Below are 24,401 nucleotides of genomic sequence, written 5' to 3'. Positions count from 1 at the left end.
AATTTATTTTTAGTTCAGCCTTTGGGAAGATATAAATTCTGTGGTTCATATCCGTTGTCAGATATCCAAATACCAGTGGTAACAAACTAAGTACAATTGCTAAGGCACTTGAATTAAATTTTTTGTTACCCTTTATGTATTTCCATGTTGTGCAATGTAAGGCTTTATGTCATAATGATGCTTACATGCAAATATACAAAAAATAATACTTGAATAATTTGTGCCTTTTCTGCATCAGTTTATGGTGTCAATAACTAAAATACTGAGCAGGACGTGTCCCCTGCATCCTCCCCCTGAAGTCTACACCTATGGATATTACTTTTACTGTAAGTGAAGGATCTGAATACATCTGCAGAACACACACTCTGACTACTTACATCACACTTACATAATAATGAGACAGCAATCCATGTGCATACCTGTCCCAAGCTGTTCAATAACCACACTGCTTGGTGTAAGACTAACATCTAGTGTCTTTATTATCATACTATAACTACCAAATTTGTTTTAATACAAATAACCTTCCATGGCAGCAGATTTCTATGTGAATAAACATACAATGGTCAATCCAAGTTGTGTCATGGGTGCCAAGTAAATTTCAAAGAGACAGATAATTTTCATGTTTTTATTTTGATGACTGATAGTGATTACAGTCAAGAGGTAAACAAAATGAATGAGCATGATATTTCCAATGACCACAGCTTTACATCAAGACATTTATCTCAAGTTATTTGCGGTATTGAAAGGCTTTAAATATTCCAACTTTGACCTAAATAATAGACTTCCGGTCCGGTTCAGCTGATGATTTGAACAGCACTGTAAAGTGAAGCGGAAACATTTGTGCTACTGTAAGTTTATAGGTTATGAATGCATGTTAAGGGCGTAAGTCATCAACGTTAGAATTAGACCTTTATGTGTCTGCACTGCTGAGATTTCTTGAGAGAAGTTCAGTCCATTAGACAAATAATGCCATTGTATCTTAAACCTGAATATAAAAGGCAAAAAGCTATTAGTGGGAGTTTAGAAACCGAATGCATAGGCTGATACTGTTTATGATACATTCATGACGTAAGGATCCAACAGAGACTAAAAGAAATAATGTTCACAATGTTTCTAATATTTAGCCGTTAAGTTGTGACGCACGAAGTTGGCGCTTGCATTTCCGAAGCATTGTCTTTGTAATGAACTCGAAGAGACAAAATGTCTGTGATTAGAACAGTGCTGCCACTTCCAAAAAATATATTTCATTGTCTGCTCCACAGGGCAGGGTATACACACAGTTCCTCTGGTACAGTGTCAGCCACTCTCCTCATACATAAAAAGATATGCTTTAAAAAAAAAAAAAAAAACATTTTTACAGACATGTATAAATCTACAAAGCTATAATGCCAGATTTTTCTTACATTTTATGTTTTATGTCAAACAAAATATTGGTTGTGCTATAATGCATTAAGAGAATATGTAACAAAATAATACATAGTACTAGATCTGTACAAAATATACCAAACCTCTCCAACGAAGCCTGTGTCTTTACATGCATTCAGAGATGCACACATGGGAACGGTCTGATGTGACATGTGGGATCCTTTTGCCTGTGTGTGGCACTGGTACGTAAAACTAATCTTTCATTTAAAGATCTGATATTTGTGGATGATTTTAACTAACTTACCTTCCTGTGGTTTCAGAAGTTAGGCTAGAATCAAATAAGATGGTGCATATGGTTTTTACAGATGTGTAAAACAAGTTGAGACTGTTAAAGAGAAAAAAAATGGGATCAGCTACTGAGTCTGTTTTCCTACTTCATTTCTGTTGTTTATATTGTGAAAAAAATGGAGGAAGGCAGGTTATACCGATCGCAACTTTTACCAAAACATCACATAGATCATCATATACATCTACAGTCTTTCCAGGTCCACGTAAAGGCTGAAGTTTTAATGGCTGTGTCGACTCCTCTTGGTTTCTTCCACTTCAGCTCGTAGTTAATCTCGCAGAAGAGAAAGGCAGTTGTGGGAAAAAGTTCTCTCTTTGAATTTCTGACGTTTATCAACCCTGGCGTCCGTTTAGTCCAAGGTCAACGCTATAATTATAATGACGGAGTGAGTAAATTGGTGAGAGGTTTGACAGTGAGGCATGAGCTGATTTATGAGTGGCTGATTTCTTATGACATTCCTTCTCTTATAAAAGACATTTATTATCTCCCCACACTGTCTCTGAGGTCAATTGGCGAGACAAATAAAACAAGAGGAATCAAGTACGCCCTCTAAGAATAGGTTGCTTTCTTAGTTTGCAGAGGCCCGTCATGTAAATGAAATAAATAACACAACAAAAAAAGAAAAAAAAAAAGAAAGTGACAGAGGAAAATAATGTGGAAAATATATCTGCATATCAAATTGCCTGGGGTTACTGAATAAAAACGATCAGTCCACAAAATCCCTTTAAGGCAAATGGATATCTGGTGAATACTAAATCCCATGTAATACATTCACTGCACAATTCCTGGTCCTCTTGAGTGTGTATGAGGGGGACATCAGTGTGTTTTGTGTTGAATGGGAGTGTGTGTGTGTGTTTGTGTCTGTGTGTGTGCGTAGGGAAACGAGTTTGGACGTCTCAGCGTTACTGTTGGAGGTTTAGTGCCAGGCCCTTGGGGGAAAGGGCAGAGGGGTGTAAGGGTGATCTTTGAGGGAGCAGGAAAAGCCAGCAGTTTGTCTCAGTTTTCTCCCTCCGCAGGCCCAGACTCCTCAGACTCTGGGATCTCTGGGATGCACTTGTGTGGCTCTGCCGCGGCCACGAAGCCTGGTGAACAGGTGCACTTGTACGACCCCTCTGTGTTGGTGCACTGCCCGTTCTGACACAAGGGCACCTTGTCGCTGATGTCCTCACACTCATTTATGTCTGGAAGCAAAAGGAGACATGATGAGTTAGTCAGCGGGGAGATTTCACAGCTGAAACAGCTGCCTGCGCCACATCTGCTGCTGAGCGGCCTTGTGGGTATTTGAGGAGAGGGATGCTGGAATGCTAAAACAATTCCTACTTTTGATTTCACCTATACGCCTCTGTCTCTTTCTGTCTTCCTCTGTTTTTCCTTTCTTTCCTCTTGTTTTTCTTCCTTCTTTCACCTTCCTTCCTTCCTTTCCTTCGTTAGCTTTCTATCATATCCCACGACCTCAAAAAGCGGAGTTAAACAAATCCAAAACTTTAAAGCTTAACTGTTAAACAAACATGAAAGAGAAGTTCTTTAGGTGCTCAGAAAAAAAGGAAATCTGAACATCTATAATGCCAGAGCTGCGATGCTTGGTTGATTAATCAAAAGGAAATGACTCTACTCCTACTTTGATAATCCATTAATCGTTTAAAGAAGTATTTCACTGCTGGAGAGATGGTCTTCTCACAAAACTGGGCTGTCTATGTGGTAGGAAGACACACATACTTTTGAAATTGGTGCTACATGCCGAGAGAAAACTGAGAAAAATGACTGTGGCATTTGCTTTTGCTCAAGAGGTAGAAAACCTACAACTACCAGGATGCACTGCACCACACCAGATTAATAAACGCTCCCACAGGTGGGTGACATAATTGCTGAATCCATATGTCTTGACTTCACCGCACCTGCAGACTCGCAGACTTTGTGCGCGTGTTCCCAGTAAGTCTGGGAGTGCTAAGGGCCGTCCAAATCCATAATTCCTCTGGTCCACAAGGGGCCTAAAGTGGACTTTCTGCAGACTTTCAGAGAGTCCACTTGGGATACAGACTTCAGCAGACTTCACTGATTTAATTGCTCACAGTTCGTTGCAATACGGACGTCATGTGGTAGTTTTTTTTTTTTCAAAGCTTGTTACTGTAGCCTAATAAAACAACACTTGAATCGTGTAGGCCAGAAATAATATTCAACAACATCATGATAGATAAATATGTAGAAATACAACTATTAGTTGCACAGTGTAATACCAAATATGAAGGCTAGAACAGTGGCCGAAAAATAATTAAAGAAGATCTCCTGATGTAACTAATGACTTTATTTAGTCATAGCCCAGTCCATTTGTACAACCATCTCTGTATGTGGATGTCTAAAGTCTGCATGTTACACAGAAATGTATTTTGTTCACTCACAAACCCTATCCATGGGATTTATCTTATTATCTGCAGGGATAGATGAGCAGCAGAAATATAACAGCTGTTAAAATGATTGTAATCGTCGCTAAAACCTTTCCATGGCAACGAGTAAAACAGTCTGTCAATCAGCAGCTTGCGGTCTCTGCCCTTGCAGACTTTACGTGATGGCAGTGAACTCGTCATAGTACGTACGACTAAAGTCTGCGAGGGCTTAGTCTGCAAGTCTAAAGGGTGGACATTTGGATTCAGTCAGTGCAATCTTAGCTGTTCGGACGTAGAAAACAAAATGGCAAGCTGGTAACAAAACATTAAGCTAAATTATGTTTCTGAAAACATTTTAGGTGAGAAATAGGAAACATAGTAACAGGATCTTGGTTTAAATTTTATCAGCAGTGCTTATTGTGTTTGTTTGAGAGAGGAAGAAGAGAGAGGGGCAGGTCTCTCTCTTGATCCGCTCCTATGCTCTTTGTGTCCATGATGGCAGACATACAAATATTTTGAAGTACAATCCGTAGTTTGAGCAAAAGCCCTAGAGCCAGTAAATCCCCTAAATGATGAAAAACATATCATCCAACGGATTTGAGCTGAGAGATGAGCAGGGAGATCTGGGTGGTGGTCAGATTGAGGGAAGTTTCCCACAGTTCATTTACATTAACTACCTACATTGTTATGATTCAAAGCTGGTTGAAAATTTCCAAAATCTTGGTTCCAGCTTCTCAAATATGAGGATTTGCTGCTTGTCTGCATGTAACATTATAGTACATTAAATATTTTGGAGTTTTGGACCTTTTTTTTGGACAGAACGACCTGTAATTTGACCAAATGATTAATCAATAAAGTAATGAAGACATTCATTGCCAATGAAAATAATCATTATTTGCATCCTAAAACAATTACATGACAACTGGGCAAACTCCGTGCTGGTAAAGATCATGTGATTAAAAGCTCAGCAGCCACTAAATGGACCTGGAGGTGAGATTGCTGAAAATGTTATGCAATCTTGTGAGCAATAAACAAGGCTGTTTTAATTAGTTCCACAAAAGTTCATATTTGGAAGTACAAGGTTTTCATTTAACACCAATGCTATGTTGCATAATATATCATCTTGTATATCTTTAACCAAACATGCCGTCATGTTGCGTGACGGCTGGACGGGGTCTGAACTCGCGTTCCCAGCCATCTCAAGCACTGAGCTGCTCAGAACGATGGCAAAATTAACAATGGCTTGGATTATGTTTCCCTCTGGCCTTCCAGTGATTTTTCTTTCTCCGTTTTCAGCACGGGAGGTCTGATTGTCATTTCATAGCATCTCGAATGACCCTCCTTCTGTTTATGTCATGTTCTGCTGGGGAAATGCTAGTGGTGATATTTATAAAAGGAGGCATGGCACGAGCTGCGCACCTCCCACGTGTTTCCACAGGGTTGGAATTCAATCACTTTCCTTGGGAAAACGTCTGGCCTTGGAGCTGATAAGCTCGTATGCAGACTGAATATTGTAATCATAGCATTTCATTACAACAAGACGGTCTCACTTTCTTACAAAACAAACAAAGTACACTTAAAAGATATAATATCTCATGTAATACACTGAGTGGCTAAGATTCAAGGCCTCCTCGCTCTTGGCAGTGTGTGTGACTAGGGAATTTCAGAGCAAAGGGTAACACACCATGGTTTTGAGAAGTACACTGCTTTCATTAGTTTCCCATAAAACATAACTTAATGCAAGGTTGTTAAATTCAAAGCTTTTCCTTGAGCTTGATGATATACCGCATGAAGGGTTACCTCACTGAAATTAATCCAAGACCTGGCTCCAGAAGGCTTAAAACCTGGAGGGAGGGTTCACTGTGGTTTGATTTGGAGATTCAACACCACATTTTGAAGCAAGTTTAAACGAGGTGATTGATTCCCTATTGATTCTAGGAAGTCCCTGAACATTTTAACTTGGAACACAGAGTGCATATGTGGGTGGTCTGTTGAGAGAGATACCAAAGATGCTGGGGAAAGAACCCACCTATACAGGCCATCTTGTTTAGGTCAAGTTCGTAACCGTCGAAGCAGTCGCAGGTGTAGCCTTCTCGCACACGGACGCAGCGGCCGTTTTCACACCCATTTAGGATTCCACATTCTTCTGCTCGGAGACCCTCAAAGCTATTGTAGCGCTCTGATCGGACACAGACATATGGAAGAAAACACACATAAAAAAATATTGTTTACACATCCAGCAGCCACATTATCATTCACTTTGAGTCGTGTTTCTGTTATCCTTATGATTGTACGTCTAATATTTACTCTCTTTTATCTCTGGTTTTGGTCTCCACCAACAACTGACGGAAATATCTGGCTCTTTAGCTGCTTAATGCTCCACTATGTTCATCGGCTAGGTGCTAACTTTGTCTGTCTGCTGTTTGCTGCTGGTAGAAAGCAGGATTTAAGAGCTATTTCACTGAAAACACCTGCCTGCTGCTGCGGAACAAACACACTGAGAGCTGTGAGAGTGACAGCTTAACGATGAACTGTAAATCACCACAGAGCTTGGTAAAGCAGATTTGGGTGATAAGTCTCTGTAGGTTCATCACTATGGAGGATGAAAGAATGACTTAGGTTTTTAATAAATGTATAAATAAACACTGGAATAAGTAAATAAATCTGAAATAAACAAATAAATGTATAAATACATAAAAGAATAAATAAGTAACTTAACAAATAAATAAATAAATGTATAAAGAAATACATAAAAAGATAAAAATAGAAATAAAAAGAATAACTAAAATGCTGAAATGAATACAGTAAAAAATAAATGTATAAATACATGATTAAATACATGTTGAAATAAATGTCAAAATAAATACACAAATTTATGAATAAATAAATAAATATATATAAAAACATAAACACTCTGTCTGTATGTTAATGAGGTAGGAGGTCCCAGCCTCTGCATTTACATCGTTATTCATTTATTTCTTCATTTATTTTTAGCATTTATTTACCATTTAATTTATTCACTTTTTTAAAATGTTTTAGCAATGTATTAATTGATATTTAAGTAATTTTTTTATCTTCCATAAATCACTTCAAACCCCTCTCACATGGTCACATTGTTTTTACTTCTCATTTAATACACTGTTATTATAAAATTATCAAGTATTTCCACTTTAAATAAAATGTAAAAATTTATATAGTATTGCTTAAATAAACATTTAAATGCAAGATTGTACTTTCAATGCTGGAATTTTCCATTATGCTTATTGCTATTAATGAGTTTGACTTGGTCAGCTTGTCGACTATGAGCCGTCTTTGGGAAACAAATGTTGGTGACTGTCAGTGACTGTCAGTGACTGTAGCTCATAGTTTAATTTATTTACCACTGCATTGTAGCTTATAGTGTACTGTATATTATTCACAAAATGCTCACGTGCATAGGAATGTACTGGTCGTGGCTCCTGCTCCCGTGGTCGTGTAATGGGGACCCGGGAAGGTGGCTGTTGAACGCTGTAGTCATTGAAGAAAGGAGCGCCTTCAGGAATGTCATAGGGTCCTGCAGGGCTGCCGTAATTGTCCCAGTATGGAGAACCAAAAGATTCCACAGTATCCTCTGGCCCCTCAAGACCGTACTCATATCCCGGCCGCTCTCGCAGACTGTCTGTACCTCCTCCCCGAGGCAGGTTACACATCACTGCATAGTCATCTGAGGAGTTATATTTTGCATATTAATAACAGTGACATGTTGATATAATGACAGGTATTATTGTGCAGTGTCATCACTGTCTTGTTCTTTTTCTGCATAATGCTTATATCCTGCTGCTCACCAGAATCTTTCCGAGGGCAGAAGGCACACTGTCCACTCCAGGCAATGCCGTACAGGCAGCAGCATTCGGTGTATGTAGTTCTGCGTCCCTGGAGGGGCTCTGAACACATGTTGTCCCCCTCCAGACGCTGCCAGCAAATATCCATGTGCACATCGTGTTCAGGTTCTAGAGGTTCTGGGACATAGAACGAGGAGGGAGAAAAATATAAACCAAGGATGCAGCCATTTATATCACCAATATCTCATTCTATGGTAGAGGAAAAGGAAAGTGAACACATCCTGCCTTAAATGGATATTTTTCAAATCTGCTTTTGTTAAGAACAACTTGGTTAGTACCAGTAAAAATTCTACCACTGTGAGACCTAATGTTTAGACTGAAAATGCTGTCACACCTTCTGTGGTGTTGAGGCCAATGCAGCGCCGCCGTGTGCTGTCCAGAACTAATGGAGGACTGCAGAAACAGTTGAAAGACCCAGCTGTGTTCACACACACTCCATTCTCACAGGCGGTTCCAAATCCACACTCATCGTAATCTGAAAAACACATTCACAAAGAGACAGAAATTATGATGATATGTGGTTAAAATAATTGAGGTGCAACAACCAGTAATTTGATCATCAATAAAAATTAATTACATTTTAAAACATTGGTATTATTCAAACTAGAGGAAGATCTGTAGCTTCTTAAGATATTTACAATACGTTTTTGATGGCATGCCACTGAATCAGATTTTCAGTATAAAAATGGAGAAAATGTCAACATGAGACAGGTCACAAATCATCCTGAAAATGATTCATGAAATAAAACACTCATATAATGACATCTCAGTTCAGTTCTTGTTGTGTAGATGTTTTTCAAATGCTAAAAATAGATGCCATTTCTTACCCACGCACTCAAGCCGGATGTTGTCATAGTAGAAGCCGGAGCGACAGTAGCAGGTATACGTAGAAAAGAGATTCGAACACTGTCCATTCTTACAAATGTCTGATCCAAACATCTCACACTCATTGGCATCTGAGGAGAGTGAGAGAGATTCACACTTTGGTGTTATGTAAGTGGGATGGAAAGTAAACACAGTAAAAACATTGGTGCCGTGCTTTAAATGTCATTCATTCCTCCAGTAAGAAGCTGTCAGGACACACTGGTTACAGTAATTAGTCAGGTATGAAGGCAGGTATCCTATTAAGCCTTGGCTAGCTGTAGAGACAGTCTCATAAATGTGGCGAGGGATTATGTCCACTGCACCGGTGTAAAGTTCTGTGTGAAGGGAGGCTACAAAGCACAGGAATATCAGTACAAGAAGTAAGTATTAATGCGAGAGAGTACCTATGTAAGGGCGCTGTTCTCCCAGATTTTGTGTAGAGGTAACACTCAGGGGTAACAATCCACTGCCATGAGGGCACAGTTGGTTATAATCATCTGGAAAATACAAATTGGATTCATTAGTGGCAGAGAAGATGAAAAACATAACATGCAATGAATAATTTTTATCTAATTTATTCTGACAAAAAGTTGTTGTACCTCTTCCTGGTACAGGACAGGCGTGGATCTCGCAGTTGTCGCCCCAGCCGGCGCCCACCGTGCAGCAGCACTCCTGCTTGGTGGTGTTGCGAGACAAGACATTGTCACAGAAGTTGGCGTCTTTCAGGTTATAATAACACTCCTTCCTCTCATCACTTGAGGGAGTGGATGGAGGGACTTGAGGAGCCGGTGTCGGGACCATATCAGCTGTAGATGAACAGAGGAAACATGTCTTCAGGACAGATGGTCAGAGGTCGTGGTTAGCTACATAAAAGAATCTGTGGAGGAGGGCAAACTCATAGAGCTGCTTAAACTCAAATCTCCATATTGAAGTGGAATCTCCCAGCACATAAAGATCCTGTTTACACCTGGTATTAACATGTGTACTGGGTGATAAGTTCACAAGTTGCAAGCTCTAAGTACAGTAAAGGGTTGAATGCACCAATTGCGTCCTCGATGGATCTTGAGATCTGATCACTCAGACCACATTTGAAGGTGGTCTGGGACGCATATGGCCACATTCTTTCAGCAGTGTGTCCTTTGCCACATTGAAGGACCGCCTACTCAGCTGATGTCCTTGTTTGTCTGATGCCCCATAGGATAAGAAAACTTTCTGTTGCTGCAGTAACACAAAGCTAAAGGACGGTCTCTGGAGCCACACTACTGCCAGGGAACAGTCAGTTCAATGTACCTCCCTGTTCGCATGAGCTAAAACAACAGTAGCAGCAGCTGTTTAACGGTTCCAACAAACTCACATCGACACCAGAACAGCTTGACTATGTTGTTAAACATGTTAATAATCGGTAGGTAACGTTAGTTGTGTGATGCTAGCAGGTAACCCTGTCACTATGTGTGTGAGGCCAGGTGGACTTTAACCATTGTTCCCAGCACGGAGGTCACACTCCCACAGCAGTGGTCTCCTAATGGCGCTTTTACGGTGCAATGAATACGTTGCGTGCAGCCCTACAATTAAATAAGTGTAGGTGTGCATAAAGCACCACAAACCTTCCGTCAGTTAAAAACAACGCATTTGGTCTTCGCAAATAGATATTATTCTTGTGTTATTTGCATATGGAGCGGGGAAGTGAGATCCGATCACAAGTGGTCATTTAAGATGCATGTGGAGACGCATCATAATGCCAGGTGTGAACAGACACACATAGAGCTGATAGGATCACTAAAGGCGCATGATTATATCAGGTGTAAACAGGCTCAAAGTTACAGTAAATCCTACACTTCAGCAGTACATCATCACACAGTAACAGTGTCGAGTGGCCTCCGCTCTCCATCCGTCAGAGTGTGTGCCTCCAGCAGGTACTGCATTACCCTCGCCTGCCACTGCTGAGCCTGCTCATTTGTCCAAAGGCATGGGCTCAGGCATCTCACCCTTAAGCTGCAGGCTTAGCCAAATGGAAACACTGGCATGTGAGTCAACACACCATTCACTCTCACATGATTGATTAACACACGTCAAAAGCAAACAGCGGAATGTGGCAAAAAGGTACACAAAGGCATAGCTGGGGTTTAGTGCCCAGGCAGAAGAAAAAACATCCCCGCTGAGGGCGCGCCGCTTAATAATGTAAATACGCCCAATTCGTGTACACATACGCCTATCAAGCTGGAGATGTGACAGTGTTTCCATGACTCAAAAGCCCTTTTCTGTCATTCTGAAAATGCAAAACGTTGCATATCTGTAACCTCTGCACTCAGGATCATTTTAGCACGGAAGAAAGCGATGTGTCTTTAGCGCTAATTGCCAACAGCTACACCTTATCCCTGTTTGTCTTGGTGAGGAAATGGGTTTACAGTAACTAGGCCCTTAGGGTATTTACTTGGCTCTACTGGAGGAGTTACTTCATCATTCGTTCAAGGGATTAGGCTAATACAAATTTTTGGAGGCAACCCACCCAGCCATAACCCTAGCCTGTAAAACAAATGGAAACAGCCAGGTCAAGAGATGCGGAGTAAGTTATGTCCACCTCGTCACCCTTGTTTGGATAATGAGAGACGGCTCATTAAATCAGGGAAAACTCCGTCTCCCAATGATGGGATGGAGAATTAAGTCCCGTGGGTCACTGTGAGTGCTAGTCCTGCTCCATTACCCAGGGAGCGGCACTGGCTGGTGATGGGATCAAATTCCTCATTGTCGCTGGGGCAGATGCACAGGAAGCTGCCATCGAAGTTCTCACACAGGGCCTCCCTGCACAGCGCCAAGCTCATCTCGCACTCGTTCACGTCTGAGAAAGACAGGAGAGAAGGGCGTGAGGTCAGTAAAGGATCCGGCACGTACGCAAAGGCATGTGCTCGACAAGGTCGTGGCGAGGTCACAAAAAATAATCTTTATCATCTTGTTACTGGAAGTGTGGTTCATATCAGACAGCACATAAATCATTCTGATGCATTATAGCCACATAGATTTTTTTTGTAGTTACTGATTCTTGATTGATTTTTTATTTCTTTGTACACTCTTAATTTGTGCTCTGATGAAAAGGACACATTTTTTTCAGTTCATCAAAATCCATTCATCCTTCTATAGAGACAGAGCGCAATGCATCATACTTTAGCACCTTATGTCTACCAGAGAGGAAAGTTACAGTGACGAACTCAGTACTGTCGGTCTGTCTCAGTGTCACCTATCCTTTCCTTGCTTAACTTAAAAATTATCCCGCTGAATGAACAGAATAATTTCAACTATGGGATCAAATCACCAGGTAAGATCATCGTTTAAGCTAATGAAGATCAAAACCAGCATTGCTTAGTTAGCTTCAACCTCAGCAGTTTGCCTGGCCAAATTAGCAAAATGCTAATGCACCAGTAGGCATACTGAGTGTTAGGATACCACAGTTTTCCCATTCTTCCTACTGATGCCTCACGCCTTATTGCCTGTTTCTACTTTTGTTTTAAAGGCTCAGTTTTTTTTGTTTCAGCAGCTTATAAAACCTTATGACTTCACCCTGTTGATAATGCATTCCATTTCACAGCTGCTTTTTTTCTGGCATTCTTCTATTGTTTGATAACAGATGGAAGTGACAGGGGGGCACCTTCATAAAATAGTTTTCCCCTCTGGTGTGGGCAGGACTTAACTGCACTCTGTCTCTATATACGAAATGCTTAAAGTTGTTTGATAAAAGAGAACAAACAGTATTTGCGGTCTCACACAAGAATCAAATCTGGTCTTATTTTTGCATCTTCAATAAATCCCAAGAAAAGTCCAAAACTTACAATGCAACAGTCTCCTTAGAGATCTAACAATCTTTAAAAATGGGTAATCAAATATCTAAATGTATATTTAAATTAAACAGAAAACTCTCAAACACCTGGGCACTGTAGTTTTTAGCAAAAGTTGCTCAAACAGGTGTCAAGTGCAGCATTCGTTGGGTGCTATTTTCAGATGCTGATTTATGCACATTCATGCTCCAGTGAGTACAACAATGTGACGCTATGGCACAAAGTAAGGAGTTACATCAGGTTTTGGCTAAACAGACAATACTTGTAAGTATGATTGATTCATTGTTGGTTTTGGTGTTTTTATAGGATTGTTCAGAAGACAACGTATCTCCACGCTAATCTTTCAAGCAGTACTGTATGATTAATGTTTGTTGAGGAGCAGTTACAGACCGACACATTTGCTCATGTCTCCCGGCGGGTTGGCGTAGCCTCGGTCACACTGGCAGCGGAAGGAGCCGTCTGTGTTCTCGCAGAAGCCGTGGTTCCCACAGATGGTGTCATTGACACACTCATCAATATCTGCAAGGCGAGAGTGCACAGGAGAGGTGAACACAACATTAATATTTATAACATCACTCCGTGCAATAGACTGTCAAACTGCCTCGGTAAACACGTTTTTCCAAAATAAACATCACTACCATTGTTGTGACCTTATAATAACAACAGAAATCACTGCCATCATAACATGCCAGAAACAGCTGACAGATTAAACAATTCATTTAAAGGGTTTTCAAACTTTGATGTTTGTAAATCATTTCAGGGAGACATTCCTTCTGCATCAACACAGTGAAGCAGTGGATCTAGATCTGGAAGACTGCAAGTGAATGTTCTTTAGTTGTGTCAATAGTGAGAAGCGACACTTAGGCCACCGGGATGTTGGCAAAGAGTAACAGATGGAGGAGTTTACAACATGAAGCCAGCATTCTGCATTAACTCAGACAGTTTACAAGCAGTTAAAGAAAATGGCTGAGTGTTCAAGTTTGGCATCAGCAGTTGCTTCCCATCCTAATCAATCAAAATGCTTAAACCTACTTAATGTGTTTGACATCAGCTGTAGATCTAAAATGATACCATTACAGGATTTTTAACATACACTCTTACAAATAACGGTTACAAAAGGATTCTTCCTGAAGGGTTGAGATTCTACCCAGATCCATTTGCATCTGAAGAACCCTTTTTGAAAGAAAGAGTCCTTCAGGTTTGTTGGGTGTTCTCATCTTTACTCTCAAATATTCAAATGTTTACTCATGTTTCAAATTGTATTTTTATTTGGAGATGTATCAGGAGTCCCCTCTTTCTTTTTACGTGCATTTAGTATTTGTCTCAATTTGGAACCAAGTTGGGAACCAAGTTTCGGTTCCCAACCCTACTGCAGCATTGTATAGTAAGGACTGTAGTAGCAGTGGTTTCATGAAGTCTCCACCCCCTAAAACCTGACTGTGACCTATGAGTGTCGTGGGTTGTACAGGACCACATTAGTCTCGGCCCTTCAAGAGCCCCATGACATACAAGGCTGCTGAGTGTTGTTCCTCTGGCCTCAGACTAACCTGTTTAACTCAATCCATGATTAGCAAGAGACAGATTTATGCATAATGGAGTCCATTACTATGATAAGAGCCGCCCTGGGTGGGTTCTTGAAGAAACCCTTGGAAAATAAAAGGGTCCCCAGTAGAAGCCCCTGATACCCTGTTTCCACCAAAACAAAACTGGTTCTATTCAGGGTTGGAAATTATTTTTTTGTCCCCTGGCCACTGTGGCTGGTGGATTCCCAAATTTACCAACCACTCAATAGATTACCATTGCTTTTTGGCTGGTTTGTTAAGAAAATCTAGCAGCCACTTGCATATTTTACCAGCACTTGGTGCTAATTTCCAAACCTAGTTCTGTTCCATTTCCTGCACCTAATTTTGAACCGTTCAGAGCATTTAAGCCAAAAATAAATGATTTCAGAACCTCAAAAGTTGGTTCTCAGCTGGAACTAAAATATAGCAGGTTTTCCTTGACCTGAGGTGAGAACCATGACAGCATCAGTGGGCATGTCGTATCTGACAGGTTGGAAAGAGAAGATAGAGAAGGCAACAGTGGAATATTTAAGAGAGAAATCACTGAAAAAAAGAGCATCAGAAGTCTCATTAATAGTTGGCCAATGCTCGTTTTTTTGGGTAAAAACAAAGATTTGTAGCATTAGAACAAAAGTTTGAAGGTAATTAATGTAATACGCGGTGCATTGTGCAACATCCCTCATTGATGACGCATTCGTGATTACAATGGTTCTGCGCAAAACTGGTGGAAAAGCAAGCTGGTTTGCTAAATAGCACCAAAGTTCCACGAATCCTGAATAGAAACCGTCCCAAGAACCAAAGCTAATTCCGTGGAAAAGGGGTATGAGTGGGTTCTTGTTAGCACCCTTAGAAGGTGGAAAGGTGCTGGATAAAGGAGAGGGTTCTGAGTGGCTCCATTATAGAGGGGTTCTCTGTAGAAACTCTCATAGGAAGTTCTGGGTGAAACCTGTCACAGATGGTTCCAGCTATAACCTTTTATGCTTGGCTTTGTTTATAGGTAAAACTCTTTGCAAGTTTTTCAAGTGGAAGCTCAGGTGGAACCAAAAAGGGTTCTCCTACTGGGACAAGTCGAAGAACCCTATATAGTTCTTCTTAGCAGCTTTACTTCTAAGAGTGTAGGAGATCTGGCAGATTGCAGCCTACAGTAGTTCATTGTTTGCATGGCAGTAAATCATAAAACCAGTGGAGACACGACATGCTATATGTCAGCGTGAGAGAGAAAGATATGGACGTTGAGGCTGTTAACACTGGACCATGTTACAACGCTGCTGATTCTCTACGACTCGCTTTTTAAAGGCAACATTTGTTAGCAATTTCTTATTTCTTGGCGTCTCGAGTGTAACAGAGAGGCCAAAGACTGATACTGCTACAAGGCAAGTCTGATTATAATCGTTTAAAAAAACACAATCAGAGAGTTTAATGATCACACTTCAGTCATGTGAATTTGTTCTCTGGTCAGTTTTGTTTGCCTCTGATCAACGTTAACCTCCTAAATCTGTTTCAGGGTCACATAACCACTATTTGTTATGTTTTTTAGTCATTCTAAAGTGTTCATTTTAGTGAGTGTTTACTTGTTCGCCATAACAAAATGGTCTATTCATCTGTTTCAGTCTTTGGTCTGTAATAGCATCTCCTGACCATAAATTTGTGAGAAATTAGTTCCACAACCCATGTTAGAAAACACATCTTGTTCTTTTCAGTTAAGAATTAAAAAACAAAGGAGAAACTATTCAGTCAGAGATGAAATTAAGTCAGTGCTTGTATATTTTCTGAAAGTCGTTAAATCGGGAACATTACAGTTGACAGTTGATATGAACTGCACTAATCAAATTAGAGGACACACCACTGTGTTTTATCATGAGCATGATTGAATTTTTTGTAGTCTTAACAATAACAACCCTCCATGACCATTCCATTCAGAGTTTCCATGACTAATAGTAACTCCACTGGAGCGATCACAAGTTCTAGAAAAACAGGGGGAAAAATGCAGACAATAAAATCACAACAACCCGAATACTTGAATTACATTTTGATCAGTTCCACTAAACAGTCTCATTCTTGTAAAGCTCATTTTGGATAAGTCTGCTCCTAAGATCAGTTTGGACAACAAGTCAAGTCCAGTGGCACCGTTTAAAACAAACTGCTTTATAGAGTGCAAAGCGCAGTCATTCACATATTGTCTAAACCGGTTTTATTTAGCCTCTGAGCACTCGTAAAGGCTGTATCAACTGAAGAAAGGGAGAAAGTGGGCCAGAAAAACCACAAGCCATTTGATTTGAACAGTGTGCTTGGCCAGGGCCTTGTCTTCCCCTCCAACACAGACAACTACTTTGTCAGGCTTGCTGGGGGACAAGTCCTCTGTCAGTGTTCCTGTCCTGACTTGGCCACTTCTCTAACATGCCTCTGGGGTCAGAGACAGGGGCTCCCACAAGCTAATAAAACCGCAAAGACAAAATTGCCTTTGTCATTTTGTAAAACCTTTCACAGGAAACGCTGAGAGGGATTGCTAGAATAGACTTGTGGGCTCAAATGGCTGCAAGATGATAGAAGGAGAATGGATGGACACATACTGAAAACCGCCAACCCACTGAATTTGCATTTTTGCAGCTGAGGAGTGAGATGCCAAACCAGTGTAGCAGTGGCGATGTTTTTTGGATACCATAAGATATTACAAGTAATTGAAAAATACATTTTGGAGGGGAACGTTCCCACAGCTTAATCAGGAGTATTCTCAGAGTAAGGTGAAAAGTATTAAATATCAGAGTTTAAGGAACATTTCCTCAAGTGTGAAGAGCTTAAGTGAAGTCTGGAATGTTGGAATGACAGCGGCGGCCAGCTGGGAGGTCTGGGAGGGAGGCGATGAAAGCTCTCCGCTAATATATAAAATAATCAGTGTCTGCAGGCAGATTTTCATTCATGTGTAACATGGAACAAAATCTGTTGCAAACCACATGTTGTGATGATGAGACGCAATCAAAGAAATCGTCCTGGGGAGAAATGAGAGCATCGAGACCAAAACAATTTTAATGGCCTTTGTTTTTCTGTGTATCTGTCTTGAGTGGCAGCATTACTTGACCAGTAATTTAGATCTGTCTTCCAAGCGGAGAGTCCGTTCGCTGATCACAGCGCTAATGGTTTGTGGGAAAAAATGAATAATACGAAATGAGATAACTCCACCAAGAGCTAGTCTCACACCAGCAGGACGTGGGGTTGCCTTTCTTAGTCTTTCCATGTAATAATCGGTTACGTCAGGACACATGCAGAGCTGTAAATTGCCTGAAGGGAAGATCTGAGGCAGGGACGAGGGTGAGGAGTTCAGTTGAGGTGGGAGGAGCTGGGGAAATGGGGCGACCCGACGCAATAGGCACCTATCTTAATGGTCTGACCCCAGAGGACCTGCTTCTTGGATCCGGTGATGCTGCGGTTAAGGGGTGGGGAGGGTTAATGGTGGGGGTCTCTGTGCCATGTGTTAATGTAGAGCACATGGTGGCAGGCAGCAATAATATAGGAATCAGTGACTGTTGGCTCACCCTCCGCAGCCCACACTTCTCCCATATTTTCTGGGCAACCCCTTGTCTGATTGGACCCATATGCAGAGGTTATTTCACACGCGACTGGGCGAGGATGAGGTGAGGTATTTGTTTTCAGGGAAGCATGTTTGTGCGTTCTGTCTGACGTTACATCTACAACATGTCTTGGGTTAACTACAGTGGAGGTCAAACTGTCATATCATGTGTGTATTTCTGAGAAAAAACACCATACAGTACATACGCACAACTGTATGATCACACACACATGGTAAAGTCTTTAGATTTCCATACATTTAAAGGGGTAGGAGTGTGACCACAGACAATTTCCGCCCATGGGAAAGCCTTATTAAAGACATAAAGGGCATAGCTTGTGGGAAATTATGAGCATGATGGTGAATTAAAGCTTAAAAAACAATGACCTGCGACTACACACTGCCTTTTTCACATGCCCATAGGAGCCGTGTGCACTGTACAGCATCATGGCAGAATGACAGCCCTCACGGTACAGTTGAAGCTGACGCGCTGCTGTGGAAAAAACCCTGTTTTCCCCTTTTGTATTATGGCCTCTAAATCTAAATGAGTGCTGCGAGCAGAGCCAAAGACAACCGCTGCCCCTTCGAAGGCCGGTGAGTAAAAATAAAACAACGCCCCTCTCAGAAACTGCAAATTACAGTGTCTGGCCTCTTCTTAAATATTTGATGATTTTTACAAGCAGACAAAAATGCCCCGGAGTAATTGAGCTCCCTCCCTGGACTTTTATTGGGGTGACGGCAGCATCTCCCACAACTTGCAACCGTGAGGTGAAACAAGCCGCTATTGTGTGCAGCACCGGGCTTTTGAGGGCGAGAGGGCTTGGTTTTCAGTCTGGGGCTATGAGTCAAGGCTGAGCTGTGCGAGTGTTTGTTGTGGGGTCGGGGGAAAACACGAAACAGCTCGCGCCACAACATAGCAACGGGGGAAATATGGTCAGACTCAGTCATAACTGGGCAGCAGTGTGGGGAAGGTGATTTTTGAAACGTAATAGGTTACAGATTACTATCTAAACTGTTAAAAATATAATCAGGAACGTAACTATTTTAACCTTTTCTGAATTTTGAAGGGAAATATTTTTGAAATTCTAAAACTGAAAGGCGGTTTTTTTTCCAACATGTCCACCTGACTTGATGTGGTTGGATGGTCAGAGGCATGTCAGTCTCAGGTGGCATTTAAAATTTGTCCGCACACTGCCAAACAAATGGAGCCTGTCTGGGCGTAGACAGCTCCCTGTAAGCCTCCTACCCTTGATGGGTTTTTCCCAACAGCTTTGCTGACCTGCATTGTTCAGATATCTGCCAAACAAAGTCATTCTTGCACAGCAAAAACATGCAGAGCAACAGAATGAATATTTTATTCTACATATAAGAATATATTAAGTTGTAATCCCTGTGTAATCACCAGCTTTTTCATTCGTGACTTGTCATTTAATTCCTTTTTTCCAACAACTGTAACTGATTACAATTACATTTATTCAGTCATTTAACTATATGTAACTAGCTGTTTTTAATCAGGTCCCATCTAAAGATTCAATTGTGCTCCACAGGACATGTCAGATAAGAAAATGTGTAACTCACAGAAGATAACAAGGCATTGATTTGAGCAGTGGTTTCACTCTGACACTAAAGCAATGAAGGTCGGCAGCTGGTTTTAATCTGCCCTTATCACACTGCAGGCCCCGGCACTCTTCAGCTGGTGCCAGACAGGCAACACCGTAAAGTGCAGCGAGGAGGCAGCCACTCGAAGCCGGGATCAGGGTGATGGAGGGGGCGTAGGTCTGATCTGTCACTGATCAGCATATTCTCCCCCTGATCTCCATCTGTTGATAGTCCAATAAAAACTCAGGGTCATGAGAATATTTGAAGCCGCACTGCACTCGGAGTGCATCTCCACAACGGTTACAGTCTCTGGTTCTCTCTCTAACACAAACACACAAGCGGGGATGCAGAAACCCACAGTTAACCACATGCACGCACACACACTTGCACTCACATACGCACACAATCACCCGCAAACACCCACAGCTTCCATCTGCAGTCCAACACATCATTCCATTCGGATGCTCTCAGACTGCTTTTCCCCCTCCTCGCCTGTCACTCTCCGGTGACTGTTTGGATTCTGTCTTAATATGAGGAAAATATTTGGCCTTTTGTTTTTGTCTCTCGTATTCCTCATAAACCAGACTTGTTGTTTTATGGTGCTATGAGAGCAACAAAGACAAGCAATGCTGCGCTACAAAATAAAGACAGACAAACTCAGATCGTTGTGCAACAAACCACATTAATATTTCAAACCCAAGGTGTCTAATCCTGCCAGTAAACACAGAAAGCTTCATGTATTCTGGTGGTCATGGAGATATGTCTGTTGTTGTTGGCCAGCTGTGGGCCCAGATGTAGCATAAGTGCAAACCTAGCCAGTCAACCCAGGTGACTGGGCTCCCCCATAGGGGGAGGAGAGGAGGCAAGGCCCCCACAATTTTATCCCCTCTAAAAAGAAGAGCAACGGTGATCAGGTTCCACTGGTGTCTCTGCCAGAGGCACTCCATTAGCTCCGTTGTCCAAAGGATGAGACCATTATCAGTTGGCCTCACACACCACCTCCAATGACAGTGCACTCCTCTTTCTAAAGTGCCCCAATTTCAGGGGCCATGTCTCCTCATCTCCCCCATGGCCTCTTGTGCAGGAAGACCCGAGTACCTGATAGCTTTTTGATTCACATCAGCCTCTTTGTGTCTGCATGCCAAGCAGATATCTTTATCTACGCACAGAAGGAGACTCCTGAATAGCATGCAGAGTTGATTTGAGGCTACGCTCTCCTCTATCTTTAACTACAGCCCAAATGGTGAATGGTACAAAAATAGGTCGGTTCATACAATGCATACATCTTCTGCTTCAGTCTAAAGTGAGTTAGTCTCAAAATCTGCCTGTTTTTTCTTAACATAATTGTGTGTGCTAGTCTTTTAACGACACGCGGTTTAACCACTCACCGCAGTCTGTGGCGTCCTCTCCCTCGAGGCCAGGTTGGCAGCCCATGAAACAGCGGTAGGAGCCGATGGTGTTTTCGCAGCGCCAGGTACCACACACTGAGCTTCCATACTCCTTGCACTCATTCTGGTCTGTACAGTGAGCAAAAGAGAGACAGATGTTGGTTAGTAACTGACAAACAGAGGCACAAACGCAACCACATGTGCAATCAGACACTAACACGGACACATGCAACCCCCGCACACACACTTGTATTCCCTTCTCTGCTCTTCTGCTTCCAGTGTAATGGCTGTACAGCAGGAGTCGGCCAGGAGGCCTGCGGTGTAGCTGTCCTCAGTAAACGCAGCAGGCAACAGGAATGGCCAAGAACAATATTATCACAGCAACCAAAGAACTTGTGAAGGAGCTAAAGGGAGACGTTCCAGAGGGAGAAACACCTCCTGCTCACAATGGGGTCATTCATACTTCCCTCTAGGGAAAGGGAGTTCAGGGCTCCAGCCATGTAATCCAGGCACCCCTCACTCCTGAGACCTGAGAGGAAAGCCTCTAAGCCAGGCTTGGACACTTTCACTGGAACCCAGTCCCCACTGCCTATAGATAATCAATCATAGCCAACTGTGTTATACTGGGTACACTTAAGTCTAAATGTAGCGTGACGATCAAACAGCTAATGCTGACATGTTGGTTTACTCTGAGAGTAGAAGCCTCAGGGCACAGTAAGAGGTCAACAATCACTATGACATATACAAGGAAATTTCAAGACCTGTCTACACGTATACAGATAGTTTTGAAAACCAGTATTTTCCTCTTAGTTTGGGCCTCTCATCCACATGCAACGGCAGTTTTTTTTTTTTGAAAGTGCTTTGTATCTGTGTGGACGTGTAAAACAGAGCATTTAGGAAATAATGATTTCATCTCCTCAAATTTGCGCGTGCCCATTGTTAGTTTGTGTGACGAGCATGTGCCAGAAACAATAACATCACAGCAGACTACTGGCTTGTTTACATTTTGTTAGCACTGCTTAGTGTATTGACTACTTTACATCTTAACTTAGTTTTGCTGAACCCCTTCACAGAGGAACAGAGCTGTGTGCTGTGCCCAATGTTGTTTGGTTCTCAGCGCCACAGTTTGAGGTTCACCAGAAACAACGGTTCTGGATCAGGCCCGGTCGAACCAACAGATGGTGGGACACTTTCCAGAGTGGTAATGTTGATGAGGAGTCTAAGGAAAACTTTGACATGTCCAGAGCATCACTTGTATCTTTGAGTGAGCTCCTCCTGTCCATGTGGACAGAGATTTCGTAAAACAAAGTTCGTGTGCACATAATTTTCTTTTTAAATGAACAGTATTTAAGGTTTCAGATTGCAACCAGCTGAAACCTCTCCAGGTCAGAATTCCTTCGGTGCGCATTGTTCAGGTTTTTTTTTACTAGGAGCTGAATTACTCACAAAGGTCTCTTCATCTCCAGAACAATCCAACCAGGTGATTAAAACCAATAAAAACACAAAATAAAGCAGTTTCACATAAATAAGTGTTTTTCCCATGCTGTTCTGCACACTGAAGATGGGCCGGTAGTCCAGTACTTGCTAATGTATGCTCTCACCTTTTTTCTGATCTAGACGTTCGGGAGATTTTGAGCTGAATTATCTGCCGAGGCATCCTGCTGCATTGTTTGGCATGTCAGGGATGGGCCAATAGCTCAGCACCTGTAATGTGTGCTTACCTTTTTTCTTTGATAACTTTAAGATCGAGACGTTAAGAAGGTTTCTACCGGGACTTGAATTATTCGCAAAGGTCTCTTCCTCACCAAAACAAACAGATGTGGTGATTTAAATTGGTAAAAACACTGAATAAAGAAGTTTCACATTAAAAAAATCTGTGTTTTTCAAAGGCTATCGTCACAGAGGGGCTGCTAACTACAGTGGCCAACCCAAAAACCCAAAAACACAAATGGCCCTATCGAAAGACACTGTTTAGTTTGTCCATTCTGGGCTACTGTAGAAACATGCAACATGGAGATTTCCATAGACGAGGACCTGCTCCCTATGTAGATATAAACGGCTCATTCTAAGGTAATGACAACACCATGATTCTCATTTTCAGGTGATGACACACTAAAGAAAACATACATATTGTAATATGTTCAATTTCTGCTAATATGTCCCCCTAAATCCTAAATCGAACATTTAAAATGAAGGAGGAAAATATCCATTTCACAAATATTTTGGGGCCTTATCCTGTCTTACCTTCACAGTCAGCTGTGTCAGCGTTGAACTTGAAGCCAGCTTCACACAGGCACAAGAAAGAGCCATCGGTGTTGAGACACTCGCCTCGGATGCACACGTTGTCTTTACTGCATTCATCCACATCTGGCATAGAGAGATGAGGGAAAGAAAGGCAGACGAATTAAGAAAGATAACTGGAAAAAGGGTGGGTCAAGTTTTGTTACATATTGATTATCCCTAAATATCCCCATATATCCTCCGTCTTTGTTAAATCCACAGGGAACACCACTCCTTTTCATAAGTATCACAAAAAGAATGTGTAATCAAGCGCTTGTCTGAGCACCAGATTCATTGGCCATTTGGAGCATTTAACAGTATACTGGCAAACAGGAAACAAAGGAGGAAAAAAACATCTACCTCGGCTTTTCAGGCTGAGAACATTTCCCATCGACTCGTAAAAATTAATAACGACCACGACATGCTTGATTAGCTGTAGATTTGTGGATAATTGCGGCATTACGGCATAACTTGTAAGGCACTTGGACTTGCGGGTAAAATATGGGGAAAGCGGGGGAAATTCATCGCTGGGGAAAAGCCTGTCCTCCTTTTCCAACCTTTGATAATCAGATGAATCTTTCAGAGACGACAAGGCAAACACCCGTTTGCAAAGATAGGGAGAAAAAAAACAATAGCCCAGACTATAAGTAAACACATAAATATGCTGTGACTGGATAGTTTTGGAGTTACTTCAAGGACTTCAAAGCTTTTATTGAAAGGCACAGCGGCAAGGCCGTGGCACAACCTGTTGATGTGGATTAAATTTAGATGTGTTTCAGTCTGCTGTCAGTCCTTTATTACGTATGTTCTGTTTTCGCTGAAAGACCAACACGGTCAAGGCCAAGCATCATTTTGGCCTCACCTGACTAAACCCATCTTTCATTCCCATAAACTCACATACCCTCATCCTCCCTTCTCCTCCCCCTGCAGGCTCATGTCAGAGGGGTCTGGCTTTCATTGTGTCAGCACTGTACACACAATGGCAGGCTGCAAGAAAATATACGACAACTGCTGATTTATAGGATAATTAGAGCCTAGTATTTGTTGTGGCGGGCAGCCAACGTACCTGATGCAGGCTGGGCAGTTTGCTCAGAGTCTGAGTACGGTGTTTAAGGCGCTCCGAGGCCAAAGCCTCAGCAGAAGAATGTCCCTGTTCAAGGACTGAACCTAGTCCTCTACATTAAGTCACACTTGCCCATTAGAGGATTGTGCCAGCGTCTTGCAGGGGCCTGAACCCAGTGATTCAAGCCTACCTGCTTCACATCACGACAGGATATTTCACTGCCAGACATCCTGCCGTTTACTTCACCTCTTACTGTAGCTGCAAGACACACCAGAAATAACAC

The 24,401-nt window shown here is 41.8% G+C and overlaps 1 protein-coding gene across 2 annotated transcripts in view; it reads right to left on the bottom strand.

The window, feature by feature from the left end:
• Positions 1-627: 627 nt before the first annotated feature.
• LOC126401239 (latent-transforming growth factor beta-binding protein 2-like) overlaps positions 628-24,401 on the bottom strand; it is a 103,113-nt gene continuing 79,339 nt past the window's right edge. Inside the window, exons 30-41 of one of the 2 annotated variants that reach the window (XM_050062360.1) lie at positions 23,020-23,142; positions 20,776-20,904; positions 13,055-13,183; positions 11,539-11,673; positions 9,437-9,643; positions 9,242-9,334; positions 8,801-8,929; positions 8,308-8,448; positions 7,917-8,090; positions 7,523-7,795; positions 6,122-6,271; positions 628-2,892 (exon numbers count right to left, since the gene is read on the bottom strand). In XM_050062360.1, the coding sequence (XP_049918317.1) occupies positions 2,708-2,892; positions 6,122-6,271; positions 7,523-7,795; positions 7,917-8,090; positions 8,308-8,448; positions 8,801-8,929; positions 9,242-9,334; positions 9,437-9,643; positions 11,539-11,673; positions 13,055-13,183; positions 20,776-20,904; positions 23,020-23,142 (1,868 nt within the window). In that variant the 3' untranslated portion in view covers positions 628-2,707. The remainder of the gene's footprint in view (positions 2,893-6,121; positions 6,272-7,522; positions 7,796-7,916; positions 8,091-8,307; positions 8,449-8,800; positions 8,930-9,241; positions 9,335-9,436; positions 9,644-11,538; positions 11,674-13,054; positions 13,184-20,775; positions 20,905-23,019; positions 23,143-24,401) is intronic. The other variant, XR_007571051.1, reaches the window with a different exon arrangement.

Source organism: Epinephelus moara, chromosome 14 (assembly GCF_006386435.1).
Source record: "Epinephelus moara isolate mb chromosome 14, YSFRI_EMoa_1.0, whole genome shotgun sequence".
Classification (NCBI taxonomy): Eukaryota; Metazoa; Chordata; class Actinopteri; order Perciformes; family Serranidae; genus Epinephelus; species Epinephelus moara.
This window is presented reverse-complemented; position numbering and strand designations above follow the sequence as displayed.